Source organism: Terrapene carolina, unplaced genomic scaffold (assembly GCF_002925995.2).
Source record: "Terrapene carolina triunguis isolate 2854851 unplaced genomic scaffold, T_m_triunguis-2.0 Scaffold228, whole genome shotgun sequence".
Taxonomy (NCBI): Eukaryota; Metazoa; Chordata; order Testudines; family Emydidae; genus Terrapene; species Terrapene triunguis.
Genome location: NW_020664579.1, coordinates 359,315 through 368,555, shown reverse-complemented (window position 1 = coordinate 368,555; position 9,241 = coordinate 359,315). Strand labels below are relative to the sequence as shown.

Sequence of the window (9,241 nt, the reverse complement as noted above, 5' to 3'; positions counted from 1 at the left end):
AGATCCCTGTGGGACCCCACTTGATTTACCCTTCCAGCTTGACCTGTGAACCATTGATAACTACTTTCTGAGTACAATTTTCTAACAAGGTGTGCACCCACCTTATAGTAGGTTCATCTAGGCTATATTTCCCTAGCTTGCTTATGAGAAGGACATGTGAGACATTATCAACAGCCTTACTAAAGTCCAGATATATCTACTGCTTTCCTCCTATCCACAAGTCCTGTTACCCTGTCAAAGAAGAATACTAGGTTGGTTTGACATGATTTGTTCTTGTCAAATCCATGGTGACGTATCACCTTATTATCTTTAGTTGTTTACAGTTTGTTTGTTTTATTATTTGCTCCATTATCTTTCTGGGTACCAAAGTTAAACTGACTGGTCTGTAATTCCTTGGGTTGTCCTTATTCTCCTCTTTTATAGATAGGTACTATATTTGCCCTTTTCCAGTCCTCTGGGATCTCTCTCCCCCTCCACGAGTTCTCAGGAGATCATGACTGAGGTGCACTGGCAGAGCTGGGAGTGGGAAACCCAGGACTAGAACATCAACGGATTTGTTGCAAGTCTGGACTGATGTTTGTGAGATGTGCTGGAAATTAGCACAGTGCCTGCCCACTCTGTCCCTATTCACTGGTCTTACGTTGCGAAGGATTTAATACATTCACCGGTCCTGTCTATCTGCTTCCAAGGGTTGACTTTCAGGCTGTAGCTTGTCTCATCTACTTGAAACGCACAAGAACCTTTGCCAAAGAAAACAGCTCACGCCAGACAGAGCCAGAGACACTGCAGAGACCTGCTTAGCTTGCAAAACTGTATTATTATTTGAATCCATCATTTACAGTATTGTACAGCTTGTTTCAAATATGAAAATAATCTGGCAGGGCAAAACTAGATATGCACTCATCAAAGCATCTCTTTCCTCATATGTACAGTACGGATGTTTTTATTTCAATGGATTGATTTTTAATCTGTGCACATTCAAAGTCAGAATAAGAACATGAAATCATTTCCTAACAGCAAACTGCTTAATAATAATAATAATTAATAATGAATTAGTAACAACATAATAAGTGATCATTGTAACTGTATCTAAGTGAAACACATGCCAGTGGGATCTTGAAGCTAACTTGGGTCTCCTTGGGGATCTATTTGCAAGTTACATCCCCACCCTCCACTCCCTCCCTCACCTTACTGGCCTTTCTTGTAGGCATTTTTGATTATGGCATTCTTAAAAAGAGTCATTAAAGGGGTCTGGCTGTTCTCCGATGTCATGAAGCCCCCGTATCGCTTGTCTTTGGGTGGGGTGTTCCATCGGAAATGGTGCATCTTGTAGGACTCTCCATCTTTCTTCTCTTCCTCCTCTGAGACCATCTCTTCCTCGCTCTCTGGGCTTTCCAGGGACTCGAACTCGGGGTAGTCCAGTTCCTTAGAGAGGTCTCTTCTGAACTCCAGTGGGTAGTTCTCGGCAGACTCCTCTTCCACCCCATTGGGATAGACCTTGATGGGTCTCCTCTTCCTGCCTACTGGCTTCCCCCATCGGAAATGCTCCATTGAGTAGGATCGTTTGCTGTCTTGCCTTTCGAGGGCAGCTCCTTCTTCTTCTTTGTCTCCTCTTTGGGCTGGGGAAGCATCAGGGAAGACGCCAAAGAGGAGATTGCTGGGGATCTCTTCTCGCTTGTGGCCAGCGACGCTGCTGCTGTTCTTCCTGCCAAACTTGTTCCAGCGGAAGTGGCTCATGACGTACTTCCGGATGCTCTCAGACAGAGGCTGCAGGTGGCCATTACCTGGGTACACAGGTGACTCCGCAGACAGGTCCAGTTTGCAGGCTTTGATGCACTCCTGGGTGAGGAGAAAGGAAATGCTTCAACTAGACACACATTTGCGATGTGGGGCTCATGTCATATAATGTCCAGGCACGGAGGTGACCTATGGGCCTTTCTGTTTCTCTCTGTGAGTAACTGTACCTAGAAGTGTTTTCAGTGTCGGCACAGCTCTGTTTATTAATAGCACTCATACTCTGCAAGCCCCTCTCAGGGTCTAAAGCACTCTACAAAAAGTGAGCCAGGTCATCAGCTGGTGTGAACTGCTATTCCTCTGCTGAAACCAATGGAACCATGCTGATTTACGCCAGCTGAGGATCTGGCCATTCAGTCTCCCCTTGGGAGGCAGGTGCGTACTTTTATTTTCATCTTACAGAAGGGGAAACTGGGGCACAGAGAGGGGCGGTGACTTGCCCACGATCACACAGGGAGTCCTTAGCAGAGCTGGGCATAGAAGCCACGTCTCTTAACTCCCAGTCCGAAGTGCTAACCGCCCGGCCGTGCATTGCGTGGTATAAAGTAGACCCCTGAAGGGGAGAGAGCTGGGCAGGTTGCTCGCATTTGGCCAGGGAAAGAAACTCGCAAGCCCGCTCCTGTTTCCTTGACTCGGCTTGTTTGCTCCGTCACTTGCAGCCAAGACCTCCCCAGAGGCCAGAGCATCTTATAACCATTGTGACACTTCCTGTGGCAGGGGGGCCCTTGCAAAGGGTTAGCTGAGGAGGAGCTGGGGCTAAGAAACGTGTGGTCTTAAATAGGCTGCTGCAGCCTCCTTCCTGCTTCCTGCAGCTGGCTGCACTAGAAGGTCCAGGGCTAATGGGACCTCCTATCAGCTATGACCCAGCATCTGTCCTGAGTCACATGTGCACAATTCCCACTGCTGGCAACAGGAGCCGTGCATGCGCAGGTGGGAGGGCTGGGGTTGGCCCTGTGGTTCTGTTAAGTAAAGATCGATTCCGATTTTAACTATAAACTGTTGCCTTCAGGAGTTCATAACCCAGCTCCCACGGTAGCACGGGACCCTGAAGGTCTCAGATACTGATGGAAATGTCCAACCCAGCCATGGTATTCCCTAGTTTCATCACTTGTAACAGGGTGTGCAGGGTCAGGAGCTTTGTGCACTCGAATACCCACCAGGATATATTAACTGGGGCCTAACTGGAAGGCAGGTCGCTGACAGAGGGTGTCCATTAACCGAGAAGAGCTACAGGTGAAGGGCTAATTGAAGGGAAAGCAACCCCAGCAGGTGCGATTATATGGATTGACAGGAAGGAAGTGCTAGAGAGGAGGGAGCCTGGAGGAAGACAGAGGTAGGCCGAATGGGCTGCAGCTGGTACTGTACCCTTCCCTGGAAGCACGTGGGGATACTGGCTGTGGAGTGTAGATATGATGTAAATAAGGCTGTGGCTGCTGGCAGAATACAGTGAAACACGGCGGTGGTGCAGGAGACCTGGAGCGCTTGTAGTCTGTGATTAAGACCTGGCAGGACTCTCAGGGGGTGACCCCGTGACACTTGGGCAGGTTGCCTGGGATCAGCGTCCCGCGTCTGTGTGGGAAGCCGAAAAGGGAGCCGGCGCGAGGGTGGGTTGTCCGGGGGGAAATGGAAGAACAACGAAAGGAGCTGCCACAGTCCTTCAACGATCTCAGCAAGCCGAGCAGCAGTCCAGGAGGGTGTGGCCGGCAGAGCAACAGCCGGCTCTGCGGGAATTTATTATGGAGCAGACGGCACCACAACACCGGATGCTGCAGAGCCTGAGAGTCCTGTGACCAGGTGGGCAGCAGAGCCCAGGGAATCGGACTGTGAAAAATGGCTCTGGCAGATGGCCCGGGGCCTTTCTCTGAACTGTTGAGCTGGAGGTTACGGCTGGGATAAGGCATCGTGGGCTTTGCGAGTGGCTTCTTCCCGGCCAGGCAAAGCACAAGCAACCCACAAGCCCCGACGCGAAGAACACGCCAGGGACTATGATACAGTCAAGGCAGCATCACTGATAGGTTGGGTCTGTTGTGGGAGGGATACCGGCAGAGATTTAGGGCTGCGAATTGGACAGAGGGAATAAAGCCCAGAGCTTCCACACAGAGACTGGCTGACTCGGCTGAGGCTGGAAGAAAGGCTGGAGACGGTGGTTTTAGAGCAGTTTTTGCAGTCTTCCCAAGGTGGCAGGTGTCTGCGTGTGCTGGCACTCACCCTCGACTTTGGGCAGTGCAGTGACGCTTGCTGAAGAGTTCTTAGAGGCTGACGTACCAGGAGAACAGTCTGTCCCCTGAGGGGACAGGAGATGGGGAAGGAGACTGTCGATGCCCAGGTGGGAAAAGGGAGAGGAAAAAAGGCGGGAAGAGTCTAAGGGGTCCTCCTCCTCCGCTAGCGGGAGAGGTAGTTCGTTACTGATGCGGGCACTCAGGACATATAAAGAGACTGTCGGTGTATGGACTGCAGGTTGGCAGAATTCTGCGGGTGGACTGGGGTGCCCGGAGAAAACGAGTGTCTACCCGTAGGGTCAAAGCCGTCAGGAAGCGGGTGAAGGGGTTAATGGATTCGGCAGCTAGAGTGTTCGCTTGTCCGGGTAGATCTGGGGAAACCCCATTGGATGCTGCCTGGGAGGGGATTGAAACTGGAATGCATACGCGAGGAAACGCTGCCCCTTAGCAAAAATCCCCGTCGAGGTCAAGGGAAGGTTTAAATAGAAACAGGTGGGGATGGTGAAGGCTCGTTTTGGGAATTGACTGGAAACCCTTCGCCTTGATGGAAGGAGGAAACTCCTGGAGACCACAGACTTGGTTATGGGCTGTGAAACAACAGACCGAAGAAGGGGCTGGTCAGAAAGAAAGAGAAGAACCTAGCGAGGAAGATACAAGCCGGGAAGGTCGGCAAGGGGGAAAAGAGTCTGGAGCAGAGAGAAAGCTGGTAGAGAAGGAAGAGGAAATGGAGGTGAACAGAGGCTGGTGAACGAGACCTGTACGGATTTAGCTGCTGAAGAATGGGTCCCCCAGGCAGCCCCAGGAGCAGACCAGCAGGAGAAAGAGGCTTTGGCCAAACAGGGACCAGAACAAAATGTCAGGGAGGGTGAAAGGAGAACTGAACCAGTGCAGCTGCGACAGAGTACAGAGGAAGTCAGCCCATGGTGTGAGGATGGAGGGGCGGAGACAGCCTCCGCCCACAGATTGTTCTTTGTGGAGACAATAGAGCATCAGGGAAAAGAGAGGGAGGTGTGTCGAATCAGTAGCTAACTGCAGGCCCTGTCATTCTAACACCCAGCACCTCAGCTCAGCACCTCTGTACGTCAGGCAGTGTGTACTCAGGTGCCTAACTAAAGCAGACGTAGGCACCCAATTTTTGGCACGCTGGTGTGACGGTGTTGGTGTAAATGACTAGCCCAAGGCCAAAGAGAGGAGTCAGTACCAGAGCTGGGGTTAAACCCCCTCCTGGCTTCCTAGCCCACGCTGCCACTAGATGTGGGTCCAGCCCCTTTCTTACCAGCTTTTGGCAAAGGGGGCAAACCTTCAAATGGCTGAGGTTATCACCTGGAGAAGTGTCCACTTCGCCTGTTCAATAGACATCTCCTTGCACGTCTAGTGCCAGGTAACTCTCCCTTCCTCCATGCAGGGTGGGGGAGAAATGAAATCCTGCCCTTCCAGCAGATGGAGTCTGTCTCTTCCATCTCTAGCTGCGATGTGAGGACTCAGTTACCAATGGACCCTCTGCAGCTTAAGAACCTAAAAGCTAGCTAGCGAGGGAGAGCGCCTAACCCGGTGGTAGGCAGACGGCGAAGGCTTTCTTGTCGCCCTGTATGCACAGCAGAACGCAGGAGAGCAGGCAGGGAGTGGAAAACTCCCCTGCAATCTTTGCAAACCCCCTCACTGCAGGCAGGGCCAGCTCTAGGCACCAGCCGACCAAGCACGTGCTTGGGGCAGCACCTCAGAAGGGGCGGCCAATGTTGGGGTGGCGGGGGGGCGCTCGAGGGATTTTGTTTGTTTGTTTGTTTGTTTTTGGGTTTTTTTTGTTTTTTGTTTCGGCTGGGCAGTGCGGGGGTGTTTTGGCGGCGCGGCGTGGGGGGCTTCGGCGGCGCGGGGGGGCGCGGGGGTTTGGGTGGCCTGGCGCGGTGCGGCGCTTGGGGAGTTTGGCCGGCCCAGCCCGGCGCCGCGCTCCGGGGGGTGGGGGTTTGGGCGGCCCGGCGCGGCGCAGGGGTGGGGGGGGCACGGGTTTGGGCGGCCCGGCCCAGCGCTCCGGGGGTTTGGGTGGCCCAGCCCAGGGCAGTGCTTGGGGCGGGGGTTTGAGCGGCTCGGGGCGGGGGTGTGGGTGGCGCGGCGCGGGGGGGGGGCGGGGGGTTGGACGACCCGCCCCAAAGCGCCAGGGGGGTGGCTTGCGGCAGGGCGGCGCTCTTCTTTTTTGCCTGGGGTGGCAAAAAAGTTAGAGCCAGCCCTGACTGCAGGAGGCAACTGCTCTGACAGGGCCAGCTCCTCTCAGCTGCTGGGAATCCGCATTGCTCGATTGCCTTCCCTGGAGCCAGGGCCGGCTCTAGGCACCAGCAAAGCAAGCAGTTGCTTGGGGCGGCAGATTTGCAAAGGGCGCAAGAATCCAGCATGGGAGCTAAGAACCAACAGGACCCCCTGGGAGCTGTAGTTCCTTGGTTAGCTCCCTGCCTATAGAGCCAGCGCTGGAGCAGGGAAAGAACTACATTTCCCAGCATTCCTTTGGCCACTAGCAACAGGAAGGGGTGTGGGAAAGGAGTATGGAACTGAAATCTGCAGCTTGCTGTGAATGGTAGGAACAGAGCCAGCTCTAGGTTTTTTGCCACCCCCCCCCCCTGCCCTGGGCTCCCCCCTGCCCACACCCCCTGCTGCTCCAGCTCTGGTCCCCACCTGCACCTCCTGCTGCCCCAGTCCTGGGCTCTTCCCCTCCCCCCCCGCCACCCCAGCTCTGGTCCCCACCTGCACTCCCCTGCTCCCCCAGCCCTGGGCTCTTCCCCCACCCGCACCTCCTGCTGCCCCAGCCCTGGGCTCTCCCCCAAAGAAGGAATTGGGGGGACTAAATGGACGGTGCACCTCTCTATCTGAAGCCTAGCAAGGGAGGTATGTGGATCCCACTAGAATTTAAAATGAAAAGTAAGGGAGGGGAGGCTCTGGACCTGGGCAGCTTTAGATACAGTACCAGGCACTTAGGAGGATTTTCACTTCTGAGCCATGGAAGCAGAAATTGACTTTTCCTCTCCAGATATAGCTAATATTCAGAAAGGGAATCTAGCACCTGCCTTCCAGATTTGAACACCCTCAAAATTCAGGAGTGCTCAAGCTCAATTTGGGCAGCTGTTACTTCATTTCCCCCAAATCAAATATACTGATCCACTGTAACTTGCTGTAGAAAAAGTAGAATAAATTGAGCAAGAAATGCTTCCCAGTGGTTATTAGGACTGGAATTGCTATTCTCAACAGCCATTGCTTTTTTGTTTGTTTGTTTGTTTAAAGTTTTAGTTTTATTTGTTTAAAAGAAAGACCGTGATAGTGCATTCCCCATAGAAACAAAGAATGGAACAAAAGAATAATAAAGGCACCTCAACTTTTCCCCATTTATGTAGGACAGTCTTATAATGTGCATCCAGATATCCTCCAATCACACAAGCTGAAAATTGTTCCACTTTACTGCAGTTCTGTAACCATATGGGAACCAATCCTGTCTGTGTTCTGTGCACATCCCAAATTCCTGCTGAATGACCCGCCCTGGGAGCGAGTTACCAGTGACCCAGGGCTGGGGCGGCAGGAGGGTGCAGTTGGGAGGGGGAGAGCCCAGGGCTGGGGTGGAGGGCAGCCAAAAAATTTTTTGCTTGGGGCAGCAAAAAAACCTAGAGCCGGCCCTGCCTGGAGCTGTGCCCACTTACACCAGCTGGCCATCTGGCTTACAGGATAGATGGACATATTGCTCTGAGCAGCCATGCAGCAGTTCTATGGCATACAGAGGGCCACGGCCACCTCTGAGCGACCCCAGGGACTCTCCCTATGTCCTCCCACGGCCTGCATCGCTGCAGCCACCAAGAACTTTACAAGCTTTCCTGACTCTGCATCCACAGCACCTCTGCAGGGTAAGGGAACAGAATCACCCGCATTTTACCACTGGGCGACTGAAGCCCACGGCGATGAAGTGAACTGCCCAAGGTCTGCGACCGATCTGGGAATCTCCCAATTCCCAGTCCTGCACCTTCACTGAAAATGCTCCTTCCTGCACGGTCGGGAACAGTGCTTGGGCGGCTGGGCGTGGGGGAGCTGTTTTCCCAGGGCTTTCCCAGGGCTGATTTCTGATTTGCTTCCAGAAAGAGATATCAAGGAGTGGTTTGGTTTTTTAATGGATTTCATTCTGAGCATGGCTCAGACGTTAGCAATGGGAAATGTCTATTGTACCTCCATCTCCCCGGTTTAGTGCGGGACACGGCATCTTGTTCCTCTGCCAGGCCTGGTCTACACTACGGGATTAATTCGGATTTAGCAGCGTTAATTCGAATTAACCCTTCACCCGTCCACACAACAGAGCCATTTAGTTCGAATTAAAGGGCGCTTTAAATCGATTTCTGTACTCCACCTCGACGAGCGGAGTAGCGCCAAAATCGATTTTGTTAATTCGAATTAGGGTTAGTGTGGCCGCACACCACCGAATTAATGTGGTTAAAAACCGAATTAATGTGCTTAGTGTGGCCGCGCACAATCGAATTTATACAACCTGTTTCCCAAATTCGAATTATCTAAATTCGGATTAATCCCGTAGTGTAGACATACCCCCACTCTCTCCCCAGAGGCCGAGTCCCATTTTAGAGGCCTAACCAAGTCCCTCCCTCACATTCCCCCTGAGCGCCCGGGGCCGGAGCCACTCACCAGCAGGCCAGCTTCTGTGCTGAGCTCCTGACACCTGCTGCTCTGCCAGCACGGGCTGTTCACTCCGCCGGCCGCGTGAAAGAGCAGCACGCCCACAATCGCCAGCAGGCCGCTCCGGACGGGTTTCAGCATCTTCGGGATGGAGCTCGGAGTCCTGAGGAAACAGAACAGGTCGGGGCGATGCCAAGTGTAATCGCGGTGACGCTTGTCGGCCGCGCTGGCAGCTGTTAGCCGGCACCTCGACAGCAAGGTGAGTCCATCACGGATGCACAAGACGGACAGAAAGAGAGGGTTAGGCACAAGGAGCTCACCAAACAGGTCCATTCAAATGTCGCTCCTGCACCGGGAGCAGGGGGGCGGGGGGGTCTCCTGAGAAGATGTTTGTATCTGTTAGACCTGGGCCCAACTGCCAAATGAAAGCCACCAGACTGAGGGGATGGAGGCTTTCAGAATTTGAACCTGGGCCTGGGTCTGAATTTCAAAGTTTGGCTCCTGTCTCTCTCTGCTCGGCCTAGGCAAAATCACAAACATGACCCTCATGGGGGAGGGGCTGGCATTCAAACCCAGAA

General features: G+C 53.3%; 1 protein-coding gene across 1 annotated transcript; it reads right to left on the bottom strand.

Moving 5' to 3' along the window:
* Positions 1-1,188: 1,188 nt before the first annotated feature.
* On the bottom strand, positions 1,189-8,804 carry POMC (proopiomelanocortin). The gene is made up of 2 exons (XM_024198210.2): positions 8,673-8,804; positions 1,189-1,839 (listed from the first exon to the last, which is right to left on the bottom strand). Exons 1-2 carry the CDS (start codon positions 8,802-8,804, stop codon positions 1,189-1,191), a joined length of 783 nt encoding a protein of 260 aa, XP_024053978.2.
* Between the last annotated feature and the right edge of the window lie 437 nt (positions 8,805-9,241).

What these genes read in the sequence shown, in the direction of transcription:
- POMC (XM_024198210.2), bottom strand. Translation starts at nt 8,804, where the DNA reads ATGCTGAAACCCGTCCGGAGCGGCCTGCTGGCGATTGTGGGCGTGCTG. An exon ending in GCACAGAAGCTGGCCTGCTG is followed by an intron (nt 1,840 to 8,672) that starts GTGAGTGGCTCC and finishes CTCCTCACCCAG; the next exon opens with GAGTGCATCAAAGCCTGCAA.